General features: G+C 34.6%; 1 protein-coding gene across 1 annotated transcript in view; it reads left to right on the top strand.

The window, feature by feature from the left end:
- Positions 1–21,879: 21,879 nt before the first annotated feature.
- LOC128237300 (sorting nexin-12-like) overlaps positions 21,880–27,721 on the top strand; it is a 29,285-nt gene continuing 23,443 nt past the window's right edge. Inside the window, exon 1 of the mRNA XM_052952688.1 lies at positions 21,880–22,082. Within this exon, the coding sequence (XP_052808648.1) occupies positions 21,915–22,082 (168 nt within the window). The 5' untranslated portion in view covers positions 21,880–21,914. The remainder of the gene's footprint in view (positions 22,083–27,721) is intronic.

Raw genomic sequence — 27,721 nt, 5'->3', positions numbered from 1 at the left:
ATTGATAGTTGTACGAAAAATGCAGATTGGTTTGATAATGAATGTGTTAATGCACGGCGATTATACCAAGAAGCTATACATATTTTTAATTCGAATAAAACCGATATTAATAGAGCTAGTCTGTGTGCACAAAAGAAGTCTTATAAAGATTTACGTCGTAAAAAGAAAAACTTTGCTTATCGTCAAAAAATGAAGGATATTGAGAATTAAAAAAAAAATAAACCTAGAGAATTTTGGAAATTTTTTAAATAAAAAATAAAGTTAATAATTGTAATATCCCTTTGGAAGATTTTAAAACATTTTTTAAAAATCTTAGCAACAATACGTTTGATTGCGATAACGACGAGGCTGAACAGTTTTGTCCAAGTAATGATTTTGATGAAGATAACTCTACATTTCCAGAGTTAGACCAACCTATTTCTATTATTGAAGTACGTAACGCAATAAAGCATTTAAAACGAAATAAATCGGCTGGTAGCGACTGTATATTAAATGAGTACTTTATTGAATGCGCTGACATATTAACAAGCCACTTTTGTGATGTATTTAATAGCATTTTAGCGTATGGGTTTTTTTCCAGAAAAGTGGACAGATGGTGTCATCATTCCACTCCATAAAAAAGGTTCTGTTAATGATGTCAATAATTATAGAGGAATTACACTTGTTAGTTGTTTTTCAAAAGTATTTACAATAATTTTAAATAAGCGCATCGAGTCATTTTGTGAGGCTAATGCCACTATTTCGGATGCACAATTCGAATTTCGAAAAGGTTGCTCAACAGTTGACGCAATTTATTTTTTAATGTCTATTGTGCAAAAATATATCAATGATTATAAAAGATTATATGTTATTTATGTCGACATGTTGAAGTGTTTTGATAGTATTTATCGCAATGCTCTGTGGCTTAAGTTGTATAAATCTGGTATAAAAGGTAGAATAGTGAAAGATATGTATGAAAATGTTAAATCTTGTGTGAAATCATGTACATCTTACTCTAAATACTTTAGTTATGCCGTTGGCCTGCGCCAGGGGGAGGTTATGTCCCCGATTCTTTTTCCCTGTTTGTAGAGGACTTAGAACAATATATGCAAGATAGCATCACTTCCGGTTTAAGTATTGATGACATTGTATTATTTATGTTGCTACTTGCTGACGATATGGCCATTTTAGGGAAATCGCCCGAGGAAGTCCAAAACCATTTAAACACTCTTTACTCGTATTGCAAAGCATGGGGATTAAATGTAAATACATCAAAGACAAAAATAATGGTTTTCCGTAAACGGGGTGGAATACGTCGTAATGAGCATGGGACATATAATGGCCATACTATCGATGTTGATAACTTTAATTATTTAGATACTGTGATAAATCACACTGGAAGTTTTACATTGAACCAAGAGCATTTGGTTGGAAAAGCTCTTAAGGCCACGAATACTTTATTATATAAATGCAAAGAATACGACCTTAAACCTAAAATATTTTGTCAACTATTTGATTCTTTTGTTGGCTCAATATTGAATTATGCCTGTGAAATACGGGTAAAACTAAAACAGTAAAGAAATAGAACGTATACATTTAAAATTTTGTAAGCGATTGTCACACGTTAAAATAAGCACATGGAATGCTACCGTGTATGGAGAACTGGGTAGATACCCTTTATACATTAATCGATATGTAAGAATTATTAGATACTGGTTTAAGATTTGCAATAGTAATAACATTATAATAAAGTCCGTGTATAAACAGGCCATTGATGACTGTAATAAGGGTTATATAAACTGGGTTTCTAAGGTAAAAAAACTGTTAAATGATTATGGTTTTGCATACGTATTTGATAACCCAAATATTGTGCATGTTAATGTATTTATAAACGAATTTAAATGTAGAATAATAGATATATTTAAACAAGAATGGTATGGTAATATGAGTAACAGTTCTGTTTTGGATATGTATAGAATTTTCAAAACTTCCTTTGATTATGAAATATATTTAAATTTAGTTCCAAAGAATTTACGTTTATACTTTGTTAGATTGAGAGTTTCTGCACACCCTTTAAGAATACAAACAGGACGTTATGCACGTTACAATATACCTCGTAACGAAAGATATTGTTTATGTTGTAATAGTAGGGACATAGAGGATGAATATCACCTCATATGTATTTGTCCATGCTATCGTCAGTTACGTGTAACTTATATAAAACGATGCTATTATGTTAATCCATCTGTATTCAAATTTCATCAATTATTGGTATCATGTGATAAAAAGGAACTTATGAATATTTGTAAATATATTAAAGAATCATTTATTATACGCAACTCACTTATAAATAACTTAACTTGATATAGTAGTTATGAAACATTCCCTCACTGCCAAAGTTAACATAATAATTATTTGGTATTCAATTTACATAATATTTTTGCTTGTATTTTATTTTATTATATTATGTTTGTAAGTTTAGATACGTGACATGTTTATATGTATAACTATATGTATTACGACGATGTACATATATATAAGTCGAATAAACTGTCTGTTCTGTTCTGTTCTGTTTATTATTATGACATGTGCAATTCAAACAAAGTAGTAATAACATAAATACAGACATTTGCACCCAACCAGTTGGGTCTATAGGTCACCATAATTATGTAAAGTGTAATGTAAGTAACATAAGGTATATAACATAAATTGACTAGTAACATAACAAAGTTGGTATTACAGATACAATGTGAGTTCCAGGAGCGATAGTTAAATGATCAAATATCACATTAAGAGTACATAATAGTTCGTCTTTTTAGGTAGGCATTTACAATATATTTGGATATTTTCGTAGGATATGAGGGCATTAGAATGGATAATTTACTGTCTATATCATGGTCGACTAGTTGACATGAAATTATTTCGTTCAGGTGTAACAAACGAAGATCACTGTAACGATTGCATTCAAAAAGAAAATGTGTCTCGTCCTCAATATGATTTTGCTGGCATACTCTACATATCCTCTGATCCAGTGGTTCCCCAATATAACGTCCAGTTTCCACTCTCAATGGCAAAATTCCATTCTTTTTCAGGTTAAGGCTTATGTATTCCTCTAATCTAAATGACGTTTGGAAGAGTCTATATGTTCGTAGTTTGGGGACGTGCTCGATTTCTCTCTTCCATACATCTGCATAATGGGAGTGTATTAATTCTTTACTGCCGATTTATTGTCAAACGTATTTGAAAGTCCCACTGCATAGAATATTTCCTTTACTTCTTTTGTCCAATTATTCTTATGCATATGATTGTTGTAATCAGCGTTAAACACTTTTTTGGTATGTCGCGTGTCATTCATTAGCACAAGCCTGTTCCAGAATCTGAACACAGAGTGCCAGCGCCGGTACATACTTGGGAGCCAACCGGTGTCACCGACCATTGCGAGTATCGGCGTTAAGCGGTGAACACCAAGGAAATATCTCATGGCGCTAATATATATAATTATTGGTGAACACAACCCGAATATCATTCGAAAATGTCTCATCAGATTCGATCGCTGCATTGCTCACTCGACCCGCTACCGGAGAAGGAATCAACAGCGAGACATCACATCATTCTTTTGAAATTAAGCCGAACGATACGGAGTAAACAACGTGTCAGTGCTATTTAAACATGGTTGTTGTTTTTTTATAAACTGTTCTATGTGTATGTTAATTTAATACAGAAAATGTGCATGTTTGTACTATTCTGTTTTATTTTATTGTACTTGTAAGCATGTACCAAATGTATAGCTTATTTGTATTGTGATTTACTCAAATGTATATGTTTATGTGTATGAGGAACGTGATATGGTACAAATGAATGCTTATTTATGGACAAGAAAATATAGTACTTAATTTCACAAGTACCATGGCTATGTGTTAGAAATATAATTAGCATACACTAAACAAAATAATTAATTATTTGTGACAATGTAAAAGTCATCTTTAATGTATTTGCCAATAAAATATTGACTTGATTTGATAAACTATGAGCGTTGTTATTTCGTTTTGTTTGTTTATTATGTAATTCCATAAGAGTCCACTGAATGCGCAAATCAACTTTAAACTTTAGGCAAAGGCTAAATATACTCAATTATTTTTGATGCAACTCTACTTTGATACTACTACTCTCAGCTATATGTCTACATGCTTGAGATTCATAAAATCTACTTAACAAACAACCATAAACTTTTAATACAGGTTTGACCGCCCTTAATTCTATTAAAATAGAGTTTTTGGACTACTTCCTCTTTGGAACACTCTTTAAGAATAAAACTTGTTCTTACAGTTAACAACATTAGCCCCCGCTCCTAAATGGGATGCCGCGGAATACTCTTAAACTTCAACCGTTGAATAAGGATCTAAACATCTAAGATTTTTTTGAATTCGAGAGCCAAAATTCCATTTCTTTAAGAGATGGGTGTCCTTCGGGAAGTTTAAAGTAAACATCCAAAGAACCAACGACACTCTATTAAAATGATCAATAAATTTAAATCCTTAAAACGCTTGATGTGCTGGACAAATATCGATGTGGTGATAATATTAACTAAGATCAAACTAATAACAGTATGAATATTTCTCAAAGAATCCAAACCCGTTTCTAATTTTCGAAAGCAAAACCTTTTTCCACAAATACTTGGTATTTTTTCTGAGATCCAAAATCAGTCGTTATTTACCTGGTTTGTTTATAGAAACACGCTTTGTTAAAACTCACTTACAGAATCTTTAAAGACCTTTATACGTCACACATAGAGATTAACACGAACTATTTAAATCATGTTAACAACATTGAATTAGAAAATACAATAGATGAAAAAATGGCAAATACACGTGAAGGTCGGTTTACATACGATGAAGGCAAACACGCTCTTCTAGAAATGCAACTTAATATAAGCCCCGGGTTAGATGGTCTTACAGCTGAGTTTTATAAACGATTTTGGTATTTAATTGGCAATCTTGTAATTGATTCTCTAAATGAAGGATATGAGAAAGGTGGACTTTCTTATATTCAAAAACAAGGTGTTTTTTCTTTACTGTATAAAAATGGAGATCCCGATAATCTAGACAATTGGAGACCAATCTCCTTACTTAATTTTAACTATAAAATTGCCGCGAAAATACTAGCAAAACGTTTACAATCTGTTTTACCGACAATAATTAATAATGACCAACAGGGGTACATAAAAGGTAGAAACATTAACTTTAATATAAGACAAATAGAAGTTATCATCGATTTCGCTGATTTATATCAAATGCAAGGAGCCATTTTGTTTTTAGATTTTAAAAAAAAGCATTTGATACCATTGAATGGCTTTTTATGTTCGACATTTCTGCTAAGTTTGTTTTCAAAAAATCTTTTTTGCAATGGGTAAAAACACTATACACAAACATTTCCTCTAGAATTTCTATTAATGGTTGGATATCTGATAGCTTTAGAATAATGCGAGGAGTTCGTCAAGGATGTCCCCTGTCCGCTCTTTTATGTATAACAATTGTAGAAGTCTTTGCACTTAAAATAAGAACATGTGAAGCGATTAAAGGTGTGAATGTAAAAAACACTCATTTAAAAATCACACAACTTGCAGACGACACAACCCTGTTTTGTTTTTTTTAATGAAACTGAAATCCCAGTAGCCTTGGAGATTATTCATACATTCGGCAATTTTTCCGGGCTGAAGCTCAACATACTTAAAACACAAGGTCTATGGATAGGTACTTCAAAATACAATGGCATGGATAAAATGTACAATATCAATTTCACGTCAAAATATATATTTATATCTATATATACCTATATATATAGGTATATATTTTGGAAACAACAAAACTGAATGCATTAATTTAAACTGGGTGCAAAAAAAAAAATGAACAATGTCAAAATCTAATAAGCAATTGGAAGAAACGAAACCTAACCTTTTTTGGTAAAATCACTGTTATAAAATCATTGATGCTGCCCAAATTAACATATCTAGCGCAAAATATTTTAACTCCCAATCATGTAATTAAAACGGTTAACTCTTTAATATTTAGTTTCATTTGGAATGGCAAAAGAGATATAATTAAGCGTACAGCCTTCATAGGAAATAAACTCGAAGGTGGGCTGGAAGTTCCTGACTTTAAATACTATTCTTAAAGTATGAAACTTAAATGGGTAAATTTCTTAAAATCAAATTCAAATTGGAAAATAATCGCATCATATTTTCTTGATCAATTAGGACCAAATTATCTTGTCTTCAATATGAATTTAGACTCTCTTAAATCCATAGCTGGAGAAAACCTAAAACTCTCTGTTTTCTACCGAGACTTGATCATTACGTGGTTAGAATTTACATCAATTTCAAGGTCAAACAATGTTAAGAATGACTTTTCAATTCAACTCAGATTTTATGGGGAAATAAATATATTCAATTCAATAATAAATGTATTACTACTATTCAAACACTGGATTGACTCTGGATTTATGTTTCTAAACGATATAATTTCATTATCTGGTGAGATAGACGTGAGAAGAATTGTGCAAACTATAAAAGTGAAATGTTACTGGATTTCAGAGGTAAACACAATAATAAAAGCTGTCCCAAACGACTGGAAAATTGTAATTAAATCGACTCAATCTGTAAACACAAAGGTCAAAACGTGTTTAAATCTTAAATACGGTCGAAACCAGTTAGACGATCACACCAATAAAGATATTTATCACATTTTTTGTAACGCTGTATTTGAAAAACCCTTCATGCATAAATACTGGCAAGACACATTCAACAAACCAATCAACTGGCGACCATGGTATTTTATTTTACATTGAATAATTCCAGAAAATAAAGTTAAACAGTTCAAGTTGAAACTACTACATAACATCATGGCTACCAATCTAAACCTATTACGCAGGAATATCTCAGCAAGTCCTCTTTGTAATCACTGCAACCAAGTCGAAGACTATGACCACTTTCTTATTAATTGCCCGTATCTTTCTCATTTTTGGTCGAAGATAAATGACAACGTTAAACATTGTAATATATATAAACAGATGAAAAGCCCCGAAATACTTATAATTGGATATAAAATTGAATACAAGAATAAAATATTATCAATACTATTATATCTCAAATAGGTTATTGTATTTACAAATCGTACTTTTTATCTGAAAGAAGGCAGAAAGTTGTTAACCTATGTGCATTATTAAATGCCGAACTTTTGATTGTTCAAACATTATATAAAAATAAAGGAATTCATTGTCCTTTTCTCAATAAGTTCATTATAAAATTCAAAAGCAACTAAGAAAATACTGTTAAAAAAACAAGTTATATTAATTTAGTAAATATGCAATGTATTAAGATGAAAATAGCTGTATATCATGATTTTCTTGTTCATTACTTGTCATGTTTATGATTTGTATATGTTTTTATGAATAAAAGGATCACCTCTTAGTGATTCCAAAATGGAAAAAAAAAGAATCTATATTTTCCATAGCTGACTTACTATTTGACAAAACAGACGGTTTTTAAACATTAATAAAGAATAATTTGTAGCCATTTTTAAGAGCATTAACAATATCTTCATTAGCACCTACTTGCTTTCAAAAATTTATGTGGGAATTTTGTTTACCCTTAACATTTTAACTCTCCTTTGAACAAACTGGTGCATTGAGTGAGTCGGTAAGCATAGTAAGCATAGTAATAACGTGCATTGTTTTCACGAGATATATCAATACAGACATGGTTTTCATCGAAAACAAGCGTCATCGTTAACAATAAATTGTTCTTCAGTCGATGCACAAGTTCGTTTCTAAACTTGGACGCACCTGACATTACTGCCTTTGGAACTATGCGCTAGGTAATAATCGTATATACGTTTTATTCTAAATACAAATAAATATATTTATGTTTTCTTTCAATTTCGTCTGCCAACATAAATCATCCATTTATAAAAAGAGTTTTTACTAAATTATTTGCTGTTTGGCTTAATGAAAGGCTTACAAATGTTGGCTAAAGAACAGGATATCCTGACTGATGCTGAATTTTGTTCACAGTACAGTAATAACGGTATGTTTGATCCTGCATTTATACTTTATTATAAAAAGGCATTTACGAAAGAATAAAGTGTCGTTGACTACCGTAAGGCGAAGCATTGGACATGAATAATAAAGCTGTTTGGCAAGCATTGAAGAGATCACTATACATCACCATGCTGGAGAGATCGCCGTGTATTTAGGCTGGCCCACAAAAAAATTAACGGGTAATATTTGTTACGCGGTAGCCATGGCATAGAGGGTTTGAACGACATCGATAGCGCGTATAATTGAAAATACACAAAAATTGTCCTAATCTGATGTTCAATACTTTTGGCAATTTAAGTCGGTTGGCCTTTTTATATAACCTTGCGCAATACGCCTCGTGGTGTTGGTCAACATTGAAGTTGCATCAAAAATTATTATTTTAATTTAATCTCATTGAAAACAACCTAAAGTCTCGAAACCAAGTATATGTATGCCAACAACCTAAAGTCTCGTTGCCATGCGTATGTATGCTAACATCCTGAAGTACCGCAGACAATCGTATGTATCCCAACAACCTGAAGTCTCGTTGCCAAGCGTATTAATGCCAACATCCTGAAGTTCCGTAGGCAACCGTATGTATGCCAACAACCTAAAGTCTCGAAGCCAAGCGTTTGTATGCCATCAACTTGAGTTATGGCAAACAGCATGAAGTATCGTAGCCATGTGTATGTATGCCAACAACCTGAAGTCTCGTAGTAGCCAGCGTATGTATGCCAACAACCTGAAGTCTCGTATCCAAACGTATGTATGCAAACAACCTGAAGTACCGCAGGCAAGCGTATGTATGCCAGCAACCTGAAGTCTCGTATCCAAGCGTATGTATGTCAACAACCTGAAGTACCGCAGGCAAGCGTATGTATGCCAGCAACCTGAAGTCTCGTATCCAAACGTATGTATGCCAACAACCTGAAGTCCCGTAGCCAAACGTATGTATGCCAACAACCTGAAGTCTCGTAGCCATGCGTATGTATGCCAACAACCTGAAGTACCGCAGGCAAGCGTATGTATGCCAACAACATGAAGTCTCGTAGCCAAACGTATGTATGCCAACAACCTGAAGTCTCGTAGCCAAACGTATGTATGCCAACAACCTGAAGTACCGCAGGCAAGCGTATGTATGCCAGCAACCTGAAGTCTCGTATCCAAGCGTATGTATGTCAACAACCTGAAGTACCGCAGGCAAGCGTATGTATGCCAGCAACCTGAAGTCTCGTATCCAAACGTATGTATGCCAACAACCTGAAGTCCCGTAGCCAAACGTATGTATGCCAACAACCTGAAGTCTCGTAGCCATGCGTATGTATGCCAACAACCTGAAGTACCGCAGGCAAGCGTATGTATGCCAACAACATGAAGTCTCGTAGCCAAACGTATGTATGCCAACAACATGAAGTCTCGTAGCCAAACGTATGTATGCCAACAACATGAAGTCTCGTAGCCAAACGTATGTATGCCAACAACCTGAAGTCTCGTAGCCATGCGTATGTATGCCAACAACATGAAGTCTCGTAGCCAAACGTATGTATGCCAACAACATGAAGTCTCGTAGCCAAACGTATGTATGCCAACAACATGAAGTCTCGTAGCCATGCGTATGTATGCCAACAACCTGAAGACTCGTAGCCAAACGTATGTATGCCAACAACATGAAGTCTCGTAGCCAAACGTATGTATGCCAACAACCTGAAGTCCCATAGCCAAGCGTATGTATGCCAACAACATGAAGTCTCGTAGCCAAACGTATGTATGCCAACAACATGAAGTCTCGTAGCCAAACGTATGTATGCCAACAACCTGAAGTCTCGTAGCCAAACGTATGTATGCCAACAACCTGATGTGCCAACAACATGAAGTCTCGTAGCCAAACGTATGTATGCCAACAACCTGAAGTCCCGAAGCCAATCGCATGTATGCCAACAACCTGAAGTTTCGATGCCATGCGTATGTTTGCCAACAACCTGAAGTCTCGTAGGCATGCGTATGTATGCAAACAACCTGAAGTACCGTAGCCAAGCGTATGTATGCCAACAACCTGAAGTCTCGTAGTCATGGGTATGTATACCAACAATCTGATGTCCCGTAGCCAAGCGTATGTATGCCAACAACCTGAAGTCTCGTAGCCAAGCGTATGTATGCCAACAATCTGAAGTCTCGTAGCCAAGCGTATATAAGCCAGCAACCTGAGATCTCGTAGCCAATCGTATATATGCCAACACCTTTAAGTTTCGTAGCAAAATGTATGTATGCCAGCGTGTGTGAAATATACACTACTCAGTGTATCGGTTACAAAAGGCCTATTTACTGTATACATACACTTACAAAAAGGATACATAACGTAGATTTTGGTGAGCTAGTGATGTCCATCGTCCGACTTCCCCCTGTCAGAACAACAATGTTTGACCTACTAGTAATCGAATCTTTACACAAATCTTACAGATACTTGTTCAGCAGTCTGTTTCAGTGTAATTGGTACATTTCTTTTGCATGTTAACGTGCTCGGGTTGACAATACCAGAAGAGTGGCATACTTACTTTATGATTATTTTTACTACATGTCAAGTACATTGGGGCATACGTCGTGTTGCTTTCGGCAAGAAGTTCCTTTATTGGACAGACATTTTGTCTCGACAAAGACATATGGATGATCCGGAGGAAGTCGTAGGGACACTGGAACATTGTAGTCTGAATGCGAAAACGTGTTGGAAGTTAGAACTTCATTATACATTTGTCCCACATTTCAGAGAAAAAAAAACAATGATGTTTAATTGACATATACTCCCCACGTGGGATTTAGCCTTTAATGTTACGATTTGAGAAATATTTTGCTATAAGTTAAACACTTTTTTAATTTTTATTTACATCCTAGAAGGCAGTTAATAAAGAACTTCATATTAAAAGAAATCATTTATTACACGATTCGTTAAATGATTTTAATTTTTTTAACCCTAAAGTTACAAATTTTAAATTATATATTAATGTGTTTATGCTAGTACATGCACTAATTACTACGACTATGCTACAATTAGTACACTACTATCCACAGCACACTATTTTTTAGAATACTGTCCATATAATGTGAAAAGAACTTCTTTTTTCAAAATATTATGATTTATGGCTAATAGGTTACTAACTCATTAAGAGAAATGCATAAAACATCGATTTCTGATCATTAATATGAAAACTGCAATCTGATATTTGTCGGCAGTCTTATATCAATGGTGTCCATGCATTTTCGCAAAAATGGCTCGTTCCAAAAAGAAAACCATAAAAAGTAGTCAAAACGTTCAATTTGTGAGAGTGCTTTAAAATAAATTATTTTTTAAATAATGTTTAATATACTATATTTTCGTATTGCATTATCCAATCAGGGCAAATGGTTGTGAGAACTTGCATGGCCAGTAAAGTAAAGACGTACTATTATATGCCAGACGTCATATACGTGATATTTAATCAAAACTAGATAAATACCGTAGAGCAAGTGCAGGACTATCAATAAATTACTTAATAACGGTTTAAAATAACCACATAGCATTGTAAGAAGGTAAAAATAGAAAAAGAAATCACAAAATATGGAACATGTACTTTCTGTAACTTAAAGTCTTTCTCTAAGCATGCTTAATATTACAGTGTGTGTATACCACGTGATAAATTACGTCATATATGCTACGTCGGAAGGCAATATTTTGCTTAAATTGAAGACTTAAATCAAAGATAACTTTTCTTTTACTTCACCATTTTAATTGAAACAAAGGGCAGTCTATGCCGTTTAAAGAGCCCTGCCTTCGTTTTATAGTCGGGGTTTGATAAGGTGATTAGTTTCATCAAACACTTCGACAAACCTGTTTCCAAACTTATGTTTTGACAGTGCTCCGTCAGACGGCCGTATTGTGAAAAGGTTTGTCGAAGTGTTTTAAGAAACTTTTACTGTTCCGAAAATACTATTTTTTCATCGTTTCGCCGCCATCTTGCAGCTCAGATGCAAAAACCTCACGAAAACCGTTGCAGATTCGGAATACGTCGCTGATGACATTCCCACTGCAATCTGCATGCGGAGCAGTCCCAACAAATCAAATCCAACCTTCTTAATACGCTTGGCTACGGGATTTCAGGTTGTTGGCATACATACGTTTGTATTTGTGTTCTGTCTGATTTAACACTTATCTTGATAGGGCTGTCAACAGAGATAATGTTCGGTTAAGGCACTATGTAGGTTTGGGTTCTGGTACTTGTCAATGATTTTTCAATCAAGTTACAATCTTTTGAATTTTCAAATATAATCGAGGAAGAATGTTTAATAATACACAGTGCGCATGATTGAGGATCTTGTGCGTATCTATTTTCTTCAAAGCATCCACCCTCTGAAAAGAACATTCCAAGTGTCATCGAGAATTGCAGACGTCACACTGGATCCAGGAGGCTCAAAGATTGTGTTTTGGTCCGTTTCACTTTTTACAGAAGCAGGACTCATAGGCGAGACCGATTTTTGTTTACTTGTGTTTTTACCTGTCTTTCTTTTACCAGCCATTTTCCATATCTCAATCGTTGTGTTATGTGTTTAGGTTTTACTTTAAAATTGGATAAAAAGTTTTTACCTTAGAAAGTCTTCAAAATTAAACTTCAGGCAGCAAACCAGTATGTTGACCTTGACTTTGTTTACAAATCAAGTACCGATCAGATGATTGCTGACTGCTCATGGAAACTCTCAAACCCCTTTCAAGCCTTTATCTCCGATCGATTTTCACCAAAACTATATCAAACTACTCGTTTTACTTATTCTGCGATTTTCCAATTCAACTATTTAACACTCGGAACCGAAAACTTTTAAATTCTTGATTTTTTTTATTATTTCGTAAAAGTAAACAACTTTCCGTCAAGTGATGTCATATACACTACGACGAATTGCTAATTGGCCACCTAGTTTTTTAACATATTCTAGGAAAAGTATTTGAAGAAGAATACAAACAACCAAATATTGTTTTAAACGATTTATTCCTAATACGTAAAACAAATTTCATTGAAATTTGATCACGGGAGTAGACTCACGGGAACAAACTTAACAGAGAGGATAAACATTGACACCCTTAAAACAAAAACTGCAAGATCAAATCACGTCGTATTTGATTTTGTTTTAATACATTTGTATGTCCACCTGTTGTGGCAATTAAAGCAAGGCACCTTGTCCTCACTAATATAATGTATCTGTGAAGATACTGTTGAGGAATGTCCGCCCAAATCTGATGAATAACACGCGTGAGCACTCTGAGATTTGGTTGCAGCGGCTGGACACGCACCTTGCGCTTCAAAAGGTCCCCCACGTGCTCGATCGGATTTAAATCCGGACATTTTGCAGGCCATTGGAGTGTTCGCACGTTGTTTGCTACAAACATTACGTGTGTTCTACTAGCTGCGTGACATGGTGCGTTATCCTGTGGCAACATCATAACCGTGATTGGCACAGATATGAGGTAGAAGAACCGGCCGAATGACGTCATTTTGATAACTCATCGCGTTCAAGTTTCCTTTAATGGGCACAATTGGAGTTTTCGTGAGCATGGAAACTCAATCCCACAGCATAATGGAACCACCCCGAAGTTATCCAATTCTACTGGACAGTTCTCATTGTTCCCCCGACGGCGATATACGCGAGCACGTCTGTCATTCCCACGTAGTGTGATGCGTGCCAATAAAACATTTGCCCTGTTCGCCCTTGTAAATTGCAAATGTCGCTTGGTCCACAATAATATTGCCTCCCTGTGCCTTGCGGTAAGATTCGGAACCCGCAGGGGACGGCGGCACCGCCAGCCGATGGCCCTCAGGCGATTGCGCACTGTCTGTGGGTGGGTTGCGTGGTTGTGTCTGCCCACTGTATTATGTGCCGTCGTCGCTGCCGTGGTAAAACGACCCTGAAGGTGGTCATTAACAATTTGAATGTCCTGTTGGAGAGTCGCTACTCTTCTTTTGGGGCGTCCTCGGACTTCCGGTTTGTACGAACTTCGCCCAACGAGTATTCAATACTGAAATATCGCCTATTGAAAAAACCGTGCAACCTGAAAAATAATAATATCCACTTAAATATGATTCAAAGATAAATGTTAATAAGATACAATATATAGATACATATGAAATATAACTTTCAAAGGAAGTTTTAAAAGAAATAAAAAGAAAATTAACTGTGCCCAGAAAAGTCTTAGCTTCACTTAACTTCCGTCGATAGTGGTGCTTCACATTTTAAAATCGCGATGGGGCGGATTGATCTATCGATTTCATTGTATGATTGGTCAGTCCGATAAATTATGACAAATAGTTAGTTCGCGGTGTTTGTATCAAAACTAAATCTTGTTTTGAAGTTGATCTTAGAGAATAGTGTTCATTATTTGCAAAGATTAGCAATTCAGACATATACCTCGTAGCCTTTCCATTAAGGGTATTATAGACAAGGGTTGCACAGTGATATTTACACCTGTCTGTAAACGTTAGCCACTGAAGTTCTTGTAACAATCCGTTTGAAGATGATCGTTTAGGAATTTTAAGAATGATTTTTGCAGCCCTGTTTTGCAAGGATTTAACTTTATATATGCATTGTAAAACAAACGTTTCATCTCATCATTGAGGCAGAACAATAGACGTTTCAAAAGTGAGATTTTACAGTTGATTTTTTTGTACATTTACGATGATATAGTACATTTATATGGGAATTTGATTAATAACTTAATAATAAGTGTAAACTTTGTTTTATTGATTGCATCTGTCACTTAAAGCTGTCAAACTGAAAAAGTGTGTCAAAAATTACATGAAAAAAAAACATTTTAAAGGCTTTAACGACATTCGGAGCTCCTCGGCCATTTTTATCAAAAACAACCTCGGATGTATTTGGACGGTTTACATACTCAAAAAGCGGTACGTTTAAGTCCGCTGCAAGTAGATTGCGTAGTAATTTTATTTAGCAGTTAAACTTTATGACTTAACTCTTGGGAATCTTAATTATGTTAGCAATAATACACTTTACTTGAAATCAATTTGAACTTAGATAAATAAATACAACTCTAAAACCCTACATTTAATTAATGATATAATTAAAAAAATACAAACTACTGCAACTGATGTCAGGCATACATCCGAGGTTATTTTCGCTAAAAATGGCCGAGGAGCACCGAATGCTTTAACGAATGTGTTTTAAAAATAAACAAATCGAAAGATGCACAATTCTAATGAACAGAGCATGGAGTGCATCTATACATTCAAGTATAACAATATTGCTTAGACATAAAGCAGCTTTTCAAACCAGAAATGAAATAACAGTTTCAAGTTAATTGGCACATTAGATTCAATCACAAAAATCATACATGTAAAATAAAAAGAATTTAAAAGCAGAAAAATTAAACACAAACCAGAACTATTGACTAACACAATTAATGCACCTTGTAATACTGACTAGTGAACTGACATGACTGAATGTTAAAACATATATATCCTTATTTCCTCCATGTATGAAGAGTTTAATACATTACAAAATACAAATGTACATATGAAACAAAAGTAGAGCAACAGCATATAACAAATATTTACATAATGAAATTATATCATTTAGACCCATTTCATTGTTGTCTGTCAAGAAGGATTAATTAATATATATATACACACTCACTCCATAGGTTAAAAAAATGTATCTACCATGTACAAATCAGTGATCACTGTTATGGCCAGGGAAATAAATGGTGTTCATATACTTATAGTCAACTGGCCCCAATTTCTCGAAAGTTCTTAAGCGTAACACCCTTAAGTAGCTTATTTCATTCAGCCAAATTTCTTACTTCATCTTAAAATAAGTTTATCGTGAGTGTATCAAAGTTTAAAATGGTGTACCCAGGATAAGCAAATATTATTGTAAAACAAAAACCGACGTCATTCCGAGGTATAATGATAATTATTCAATGCCAACAGGTTTCGCTTACATTGTTCATCAGGGAAACAATAATCAAAGTAAAATATGACATTATTGACACTGTAACTTGGGAACATTTTTGTGTTCACATGTGCACACGTGTTGGTAAATGAAATCTGACATCGTCACTTTTTGTTTAGAAATGGATTAAAAACGTTAATAAAATATATTTCCATAGATAACCTACCTGAAACATCAGCGTTATGCTGTTTATAAAAGGGAAAGATTGAATATTAAGAGTCTTCTTTTGAACAATCATCGAAATGTAAACTAAACATATTTGTCTTGTTGATTGGTCTCTTATTTGTCATGGACAGTTTGTCTTAGGCCAAAAAATAAAATTGTTTGTTTAGGGTAGCCTTCCCAAAATTTCTAGGTAGGGTAGGTAGGGATTTATTTTTGATTTTATTATTATTTTTTTTTTCAAAATCTGTCGTAAGTTCAGAGTGTTTTCTTGCACATGACAGTCTTTCCTACATTACTGTCACTGCCTGACTTTGTTTTATCATATAAACAATAATTCTGATTAAAATCTGCATTTATCCGCCCTTCGTAACTCTCTATTCGCTAACGAATATTTTTTGGGTTAAGAAACGGAAAAAAATGGTTAGGGTCGGCGCATTTTTATAGGTAGGGTCGGGTTACCCGAAACAGACATATTATTTTTTTAGCCCTTATGTATATACAAAAAAAGTAAAAGCAACATAGATGTGCCTATAAATATAGATAAGAGATGCTCTTCTTGCAACCCTTAACGATATGAAAATTTAGGGCAAAAGTTGGCGATATCTCATTAAGTCATTATTACATTATTGTAATACATTTTGCATACAAACTACACGACATGTCACACGACATTGATGTGTATATGATAAAATAAACGATGCATACATATTGTATATAATCAATTTGAAAATCGGTGATAAATATACTGACAATTTTTGTTGGTTAAATTCTGAGTCGTAAGTCACTTCTGGATGGCCTCCTCCATTTCCTTGCGGTAACAAGAGCGTGTTGCTGGGTTCAATTGTAGACATCCTGTAAATAGTGTTAGTGGATAGATGAATATGCGAGACATTTATTTCATCAAAGTGATTATCAAATGTTTAGTAATAAATCAGCAGCATTTTATCGTCAACTATATATATATATGGTAATTTTAGCTAGGCAGATAAATTTACAGGTATCTTAAAAAGTTTGTCATTTTTAATACTAATAATCTATTATATTTTTAAAAAACATCCATTGATGTATATATGCACAGCATTGGTTGTTTCATTTAGCACACCTTAATATATACAACAACAAAACCACCTATTGAAAAAGATGTTTATCAAGTGGAGCCAGTCCAGTTTCTTTTTTTGTTTGGTTCCCGTTAGGTTGTTTTGGCAGGCCAGATTTGTTGTCAACACCGTCTTCGTTACCCGGGAAACCGTGTCCACTGTGTCACTCCCACCATATTCTGTCAAGTATTTTACCATGAACAAAAAGTTGTGCATGAAAATGCCTGTAAATCCACATTTAAATGCAAACCAGTAAAAACTTTCAAGCAGAACCATAGTATCACACTCAATGTGGTACAATTAAATATTAAAACTTGAAGCACTGTCAGCGCCCCCTACTGTAGTACTGGCTTGATTTGTGTGCCTGCCCTTATATTGATCAGATCACTTTTCAAAAACAAATCTGAATGAATAATGTCACTTCAAAATGTAATTTTAAAGCACAAATTATGCATTTTTAAATTTAAAGACACCATCAGTCAACTATGTTTGGGAAACTTACAACGGATGTTGCAGCATTCGCTTGTGACATTCGCTCTTTGACGGCTGTCAAATCCTCCACAGTTTTGAGGGGGAAAGATATCCCCTCTGGCAACTCACTTGGAACTGCATCTTGTGCATTTTAATATTTAAAATTAAAAAGGCACCTACTTCTGGATCTTTAACTAAACTAGATATAGATATATAGAAATATTGAAATAGGGTATATTTTTATGACAATATTGAGAGCAATAGTAAACCACAAATAAGTACATAATAAATTAATAGTAGAAACGTAAAGGCATATGGAAAAGCAGTTTATCATATTTAATCATTTGAATTTGAATAAAATTGCTTTAACAAACATTATTAAGTTAAACATCTGCGTTTTATTCCGGGTATTTATAAGTTTCTCTAGTTTAAAAATATTCGCGTGTCTATGAAAGTAGGGTTTCAAATATTTCTTTCGTTCTTTATCAAAAATTCTACATTCTAAAAGATAATGAAATTCATCGCCTAATTTATCGCAATGTGTACACACTCTTTCATTTAGAGGCGTTCTGTTCCAGCTACCAGTTTCAATTGGGAGTCTATGGTTTCTTGTTCTCGGTTGATCTAAAATGTATGGCTCAATGCCGAATTTTGTTTTAAATATTCTGTAAAACGTTGCTTTATTGGATGTTTCAGTAGCACTAAACCATTCATTAATAAAGAGATATTTTAACTTTTGCTTAACCGTTGCCTTCAACCACTTTTGATTCACAAAGTTTTGGCCTTCCCATATATTAATTAAACCACATTTACTTAAAATACATTTTAGATGGTAGATCCATGGAAATATTCTTTTTAATACTTGCTCACTATAGTTGATTGAGTAATTATAAATACTCTTATATATCAAAGACGAGAATTTCGTAATATTGTTATCAGTATTTGTTAATAATTTTGTCCAGAAGGCAATCATTTTATCTTCAATATCAACCGAAAGCGGCATTACCCCGGTTTCACCATAGACCATATAATTTGGAGTAGATCGTTTTAGCTTTAAAATATACTTAAGGAATCGAAGTTGAACTCTCTCTAAAACATCGTTTTTTATATAGCCCCAAATTTCAGCTCCATAAAGAAGTATTGGTTTCACAGTTTTTACTTTTATCAAAAAATTCAATTTGGAAGTCTATAGGTAAAGAAAGGCGATTTGCGTTCCGTAATAAACTGTACATTGCTCTTGTAGCCTGATTTGCAATATGTACTTTGCATTTTTGAAAAGAACCGGTTCTACTAAAGTATATACCGAGGTATTTATATTCATTAACTATATCGAGTTGGCTTGCTTGAAATGAGAAATTAAATGTAACCGGTCTTCCCTTTCCAAATACTAATATTTTAGACTTTGCAATATTAACTGTTAGTTTCCATGAATCGCAGTATTGTGCGTATGCATCGAGTGAATTTTGTAAACCTGTTGGAGTTTCAGACATTATAACTGTATCATCAGCATATAGAAGTATGAATATTTTTATGAAAGGTAATTATACACTGCTGTCTATATTGTTACTTATAAAATACTCGTGTAAATCGTTTAGAAACATGGAAAACAGAAGTGGAGACAGATTTTCCCCCTGTCTGACACCTATATTACTTGGGAAATAAATTGACAATTCTGTTTATATTGCATTTTAAAAGTTTCACCCAAAGCCCTTCTCGCCAGACAGTGTCAAAAGCTTGTTTGAGATCAATAAACGCGCAGAATAGCTTTTTTTGTTACTGTTCAAATATTGAATTATGTGGTTTATGGCAAACATGTGATCTGATGTCGAAAAACCAGCTCTAAAACCTGCCTGACATTCATGTATGATATTATTAGATTCGACGTAATGTTTTAGTCTATTATTTATTACGCAAGTAAACAATTTCCCCATACAACTAAGTAGAGTAATAGGTCGATAGTTTTCAGGTTGTGTAGGGTCACCCTTATTTTTGAAAATAGGATTAATAACTCCAACAGTCCAAGATTGAGGTATAACACCATATTCAAAAATTAAACTATTTGACATATATGTTCATAAGAGCGTCAAAAGTAGTTTTAATATGTTCATTTGTTATTTTATCTAGTCCACTTGCTTTGTTATTTTTTAATGATTTTGCAGCTTTTTCAATTTCTTCTAATGTTATTGGAATATTAATTTCATCATTTACATTAAGCTCAACAGACTGGTTACTTGTGGATTGTATATATATCCTTATAGTTAACGCTTTTAAAGAAATTAGACAGGTCTTCAAGTCCTGCTTTACTTTTGCTCTTACTTTTGTTATTTAATATTTTCCAATATTTATGAGGTTCTGTGACCTTAAGATTTCTTAACTTTAATATGTCTTTATTTTATTATGAAAAGTTCTCATTGTATTTTTATACATTTTACTGTTTTCGTTTAAGTTAATTCTATTTGTTTCGGTTTTTCTGATTTTATAAAGATATCTTGCTCTATGGAAAAAATTTCTAGCCTTAATGCATTTTGGACCAAACCATACCCGTGTAGTTTTGCAATCAGTGCTATTTCGAAACGTTTTGAAGCCAAATATCGTTTTGCAAGCATTTACAAAAATGTCGGAAATATTATTTACAATTATATTAGCATCGTCTTGCGTAAGAACATTAACAAATTAAAGACACTAATTCATTCACACGTCATTGAATGTTTTTTTTCACACCCACAACACCAACTTTGACTTGCAAAGAATGCATAGCTGAAAGACAATATTTCTTTGAAGTCTTTATTGATCAATTAATATTTCACAGTCACAAAATACATTCTTACATTTTTTCACATTTTATATTTTACCAGTCGTATCAATGTATTTCATGAATATTTGTCAATTTGTGCCTTAATTGATCTCATTTACAACTTCTTTTAAAATAAAATTTGACAAATTATATTTTTTCTTTATATTAAAAAATAAGGGGCCGAAATGTCTCTGTAAAAAAAGTAATAAGGGGCCGTTTCGTCTCTAGTCAATTTTATTAAGGGGACGAAATGGCAGGGCCGAAACGTCTTAGGGGCCGATTTGTTAGTAGGCCGATTTGGTAAGCGACCGATTTGTCTCGCTTCCCCATCTAACACTGCCCTACTCAATCGTAACAACTCGGCCATCTCCGGCAAGCTTCGAAATATATCTTGATCCTAGGTGAGGAGTCTGGAGTTCCTTCCCCTAACACTATCGTGTACTGTATGGAATATCAGTAAGCAGGGAACCAGACTATACTAAATGATAATGCCGAGTATATTAGACCCATATGGGACCTATCTGGCCGGGAGATGGCCAGTGGGGCAGTGGGGCATATCACGGCAAAATATATGAAGCCGATGCATGAAATAGTGAACTTTTTTCACATAGTATCGATGTTTACATATTTTCATATAACAATGATCTTCGTTTCCCTTTGTGTATCAAATTAATATAGATGAGAAGCTATATGGGTCCCATCTGGGTCCCGGCATCTGTGCATTCTCAACCACATGGGTCCTATATGGGTCCCATATGGGCTGTTTGTCCAGATTCAGCCCATATGAGACCCATTTAGCCTTGCTTGCTGGGAATTTGATAAAACGAGTGATCTTATGTTGAAAATACAGAACTTCATACTCCCAGACTAAAAATGTACATGTACTTCGGGTATTTCCGTCATGATTTTCATTGTTTTACGGAGGCCAGACCCCGCCCAGAACATGCATGTACAATCTGCTTACCTGCCTGCACGCGCCTTATATGAGCAAAGATTGACAAGCTTTTCTAGCTCCCATTTTATGGTTCACCAGCTAGTTCCCCGCAAAAAGATACCCATCCCTCTGGCAAAGACAGGAAGTAGTCCTTTTCATGTGTGCCGTATGATGATGATGATGATGATGTCGATGACGACGGCGGCGGTGATGATGATGACTGGGAGTAGTTCTTGGCCCAGATGATGATGATGATTACGATGATGATGTTGATGATGATGATGATCATCATCATCATGACTTACTATGTTGATGATGATGGTGATATAATATGATTCGATAGTAAAACGATTCGCAAATAGAACTGTAGATCTACACAAAAATGAAAACGTCATCAATTATTGTGTAGGAGGAGAAAATGGCACAAACTTCGGGTCCAACAGCAACAGCTCGGATTCAGCCTAAGAAACAGACTTTGGAGGACGCTTATTCTCCTCCAGCTAATTTTTTAGAAATAGATGTTACAGACCCTGAAACTCACGGTGTTGCCAAGAAACGTTATACAGATTATGAAGTCAGAATAAGGGTAAGTGTCGTGAAATATAACCGGAAGTGATCTTGTGTTCCTTATTTATTTGCCTTAGAAATATAACTTTCAAAGGAAGTTTTAAAAGAAATAAAAAGAAAAAGAAACTGTGTCCAGAAAAATCTTAGCTTCACTAAATTATCATCGATAATGGTGCTTCATATTTTAGAATTGCGATAGGGCGGATTGATCTATGGGTCATAGGAAGCACAGGCATCTGAATCATTGTTTGTCACTTAAATGTTGTTTAAAACCATTTTGGGTACATACAATGAGATAAACAACACATCTGAAGATATTTAGTGTCTTTGATATACAAAAAAGAAACAAGGTATGTAACTCAAACTTACCCGATTTCACGGTAGAGTCCAGTTTTATGCAAATTTCTCAACCAACATAAAAACAATCCATTTTTAAATAAGTGACATGGAAAGAAGAGTCAATTACCTTTAAAATGGTGTGCGATATGTTGGTATAACTATATTGTCTTTAGACAAACAAGCATAATTCAATGTCCAATTCTCGTGTTTTTCTTTAGTTAGAAAGAGTACAGCAAATTCAGATCGTCAATTTTCCCCGTGTAAACAGTACTAAAAACAGACCTATTGAAGTTATTTTATGCTTCAGTGTACAGATAAAATAATTCTATTCCATAATATCACGAAAACCCTAACATCACAATGTTAGAAACAACTGTATCAGTCTTTAAACTAAATCCTCTTTAAATTTCGTAGGCAGCTGGCCATTTTACCCACAAGCGCCCAGATGATGTCATTGACATGTACATTTAACATCTTTGTACCGGCTTGAATGTGAGCCACACAAGCTTGGATGGGTCAAATACTCTTCTTTGGAGGTTGATCAGAAACATCTGAGCGCTGTCAGGAAAATGTCCGCCTCAAACAAAATTTTAAAGTGGATTTAATTTGAAGACTGATACGGTTGTTTCTTAAACTGTGGTGTTAGTCTTATTGTGATATAAAGGAATGGAATTAATTTATCTGTACACTGAAGCATAAAATAACTTCAATAGGTCTGTTTTTAGCACTGTTTACACGGGGAAAATTGACGATCTGAATTTGCTGTACTCTTTCCGACTAAAGAAAAACACGAGAATTGGACATTGAATTATGCTTGTTTGTGTAAAGACAATATAGTTATACCAACATATCGCACACCATTTTAAAGGTAATTGACTCTTCTTTCCATGTCACTTATTTAAAAATGGATTGTTTTTATGTTGGTTGAGAAATTTGCATAAAACTGGACTCTACCGTTAAATCGGGTAAGTTTGAGTTACATACCTTGTTTCTTTTTTGTATATCAAAGACACTAAATATCTTCAGATGTGTTGTTTATCTCATTGTATGTACCCAAAATGGTTTTAAACAACATTTTAGTGACAAACAATGATTCAGATGCCTGTGATAGGAAGTTTGGCAAAGTGAATGGTTTACAGATTTAAACTTTGTAAGACGTTCAGTGCGGAATCGCGGACACAGAATTAACTTTGGATACTTGACAGTTACTGATTAGCGACCTTTTATTCGCTGGTTCCACTTTTTCGCACACCCAATTAAAACCAGTCAAAACGTATTAACTATGTTTTACTTTAACCCTTTCCCGCATGATTGTGCCAAATTGCCCCTTTATCTATTCCCGCATGATTGTTCCAAATTGTCCCTTTATCGGTTACCGCATGATTGTTCCAAAATGTCCCTCTATCGATTCCCGCATGATTGTTCCAAAATGTGCCATGCTAAGGCTTAAAAAAAAAATTGTTTGGTTAGGGTTACATCCTTTTTAAAAATAGGTAGGGTAGGTAGGCTTTTTTGTTTTTTTATGCCCCCTTTTGAAAAAAAGTGGGGTATATTGTTTTGCACATGTCGGTCGGTCGGTCGGTCGGTCTGTCTGTCTGTCTGTCGGTCGGTCGGTCGGAATACCAAATGGTTTCCGATCAATAACTTGAGAACGCTTTGACCGAGGGACCTCATACTTGGTATGTGTATTGGTCATCACCAGCAGATGAACCCTATTGATTTTGAGGTCAGTGGGTCAAAGGTCAAGGTCAGTGTGACCTTTACATGAAAAACGGTTTCCGATCAATAACTTGAGAACGCTTTGACCCAGGAACCTCATACTTGGTAGGTGTATTGGTCATGACCAGCAGATGAACCCTATTGATTTTGAGGTCAGTGGGTCAAAGGTCAAGGTCAGTGTGACCTTAACATGAAAAACGGTTTCCGATCAATAACTTGAGAACGCTTTGACCCAGGGACCTCATACTAGGTAGGCTTATTGGTCATGACCAGCAGATGAACCCTATTGATTTTGAGGTCAGTGGGTCAAAGGTCAAGGTCAGTGTGACCTTTACATGAAAAACGGTTTCCGATCAATAACTTGAGAACGCTTTGACCCAGGAACCTCATACTTGGTAGGTGTATTGGTCATGACCAGCAGATGAACCCTATTGATTTTGAGGTCAAAGGTCAAGGTCAGTGTGACCTTAACATGAAAAACGGTTTCCGATCAATAACTTGAGAACGCTTTGACCCAGGGACCTCATACTAGGTAGGCTTATTGGTCATGACCAGCAGATGAACCCTATTGATTTTGAGGTCAGTGGGTCAAAGGTCAAGGTCAGTGTGACTGTAAGCTGAAAAAAGGTTTTCTGATTGTCCATATTTTATTTTCTGTCGGTCGGTCGGAATACCAAATGGTTTCCGATCAATAACTTGAGAATGCTTTGACCGAGGGACCTCATACTTGGTATGTTTATTGGTCATCACCAGCAGATGAACCCTATTGATTTTGAGGTCAGTGGGTCAAAGGTCAAGGTCAGTGTGACCTTTACATGAAAAACGGTTTCCGATCAATAACTTGAGAACGCTTTGACCCAGGAACCTCATACTTGGTATGTGTATTGGTCATGACCAGCAGATGAACCCTATTGATTTTGAGGTCAGTGGGTCAAAGGTCAAGGTCAGTGTGACCTTTACATGAAAAACGGTTTCCGATCAATAACTTGAGAACGCTTTGACCCAGGAACCTCATACTTGGTAGGTGTATTGGTCATGACCAGCAGATGAACCCTATTGATTTTGAGGTCAGTGGGTCAAAGGTCAAGGTCAGTGTGACCTTAACATGAAAAACGGTTTCCGATCAATAACTTGAGAACGCTTTGACCCAGGGACCTCATACTAGGTAGGCTTATTGGTCATGACCAGCAGATGAACCCTATTGATTTTGAGGTCAGTGGGTCAAAGGTCAAGGTCAGTGTGACTGTAAGCTGAAAAAAGGTTTTCTGATTGTCCATATTTTATTTTCTTATATAGTAGACAGTAGAAATTTATATGTCACTAAATGCATGAGTTGAAGTATCAGTTTTCAGTGAACATCTAGTTTAATTATGCCCCCCTTCGAAGCAGAGGGGTTATATAATTGCTTTGCACATGTCGGTCGGTCTGTTGGAAGACCAAAGCTTGTCCGAGTGATAACTCAACAATTCCCGGACCTATGGTCATCAAACTTGACATGAAGATTAGGTATGACCAGTAGATGACCTGCCTCATATGCATCCAATGACAAATCAGCTGTCATTTCAGTCCATGCATATTTCATTCAATTGTCCAAATATTTCTGGCAACTTGGCGCTCAGGGGGCATAATGTTTGACAAACATCTCTTGTTTATTGTTTTTTTTTATTAGGCTTTATATAAGAATGTTATTTTCATCATTGGAGAATGGTGTTAAAGTTATATCCTGTATTAGCATATAAGGTTTTAAACTACACATTGAAAAGCAATTAAAAAAAAGATTTTTTTTTTCAAACTGACTATAAAAACGGTAGGGTCGGCGCCTTTTCCGTAGGTAGGGTCGGGTAACCCGAACCAAATGTTTGTTTTTTTTAGGCCTTATTTACAGTCATTTATGAACATATCTGTTGCTTATTTTTTCGCAACAAATGCATTTTTGTGTAATATAAACATCGATAAATATATAAATAATGAAAAAAGATGATGTTTCTATTCAAGATTTTCGGAAAATCGCGACTAAAAGAGACAGAGGTCAAACACGCCTTAAAAGTTCACAGCGCATGCTTGACGCGTGCTTGTCTCGTTTTTTTAATGGAAATTCCCCATACACATCACTAGCTATTTAAAACTACCAATAATAAATATCATATAAATATATCCTATTGATCATGTGCTAATGACGTCACCTGTCATGGTTTAGAAATGTGTCAAAATGGCTGATTTACGATGTAGTAAACAAGAGTCTGGCTTGAATAAACACATGTCATTTGTCACTTCTGTTTCCAAAAATGGAATGTTAATCCGATAATAAAAATGTCTCCTTACTTCTGTTAATCAAAGTTAGTATTTTGTTGTGAAAACACGGATAATAATAAAATTATATGTGATATGACCCAGTTTGACAGCTGTTAAAACACGTGTTCTCTTGATCTCGATAAATACACAAGAATGTTGTCGTAATTGTCCATGCATTTCAGACCTTGATTTATTGCCTTGTGTTGACAGATTTTAATTATAATATTATTACGGAATCACTAAATTTAATTTAAATAGCGATTCTGACTTTTAAAAATTCGAGTTGTTCGGCTTGTTGAGGGCAATACCTAGTACGTTCCCAAAGTTTTTAAAACTGTGCCAGTAGCAGACCCAGCTTTTTATTTTGATATTTACAATTATTTTATTCAATTCATTTCAAAACAACGGACATGCCAATTTTATTTATGACAACAATGAATCTGAAATAGCATTTGTTGTTTGCCCAATTAAATTGTGTTTATTTTTTAACAATGCATGATTTCTCATGATTTCTGTGATTTGAATATTTGTTCATTTTAAAAACCTTTTTAGATTAAACTATATAATTTTATTATATGATCACTAGATTCGAAATTTAATACACTACAAATACTATATTCATTATTTGAATTTCTAACATTATTTTAATCAAAAGAACTACTACAAAATATTAAAAGTTGTTATTTATAGGTGTCAATGGAAATATAGTATAATATGAAATCAATTGAAACATCTTCAATTTTTCACAGGAGTTGTGTTTCTCTATAAATATTCAACCAAATAATTTAGACAACAGAATAAAAATTATACCACTGGATTGGAAATTCATTTACCTACAACTTTATATTGAACTATAATTGATTAAACCAAAAGAAATACTAGAAAAATAAGTTAGAAATGCATATGGGGCAATTTTTCAATATTCTCCAATAATCTCCTATGCAGTAGGGGTACTTATAGGGGCTTATTATCTATTGGCTACTGGTTATCAATGTACTGATAAGCCATGCAGTGGCAGGCCTAATATGGCTGATTTGACATGAGGGAAAGGGTTAACATATCAGTCTGGCGTTTAATTGCAGAATTTTTAATGACGGATATCAGCTGTTTTCTGCATTCAAATGAAGGAGCATGTGGAATTTTACTTAAATAAACTTTGTTTACACTTCTGATCTCGTTAGTTGATTTTTTTCGTCTAAGGGAGCAACTCAAATTTGATTAATTATTACATTTTTGTACGGACATGCGTTGTCCATTAATTATTACATTTTTGTACGGACATGCGTTGTCCATCTTTGGAAGTCTATA

The sequence above is a fragment of the Mya arenaria genome, chromosome 6 (genome assembly GCF_026914265.1).
Source record: "Mya arenaria isolate MELC-2E11 chromosome 6, ASM2691426v1".
Classification (NCBI taxonomy): Eukaryota; Metazoa; Mollusca; class Bivalvia; order Myida; family Myidae; genus Mya; species Mya arenaria.
The sequence above is the reverse complement of the archived record's forward strand: the minus strand, read 5'-3'. Positions and strand labels throughout refer to the sequence as shown.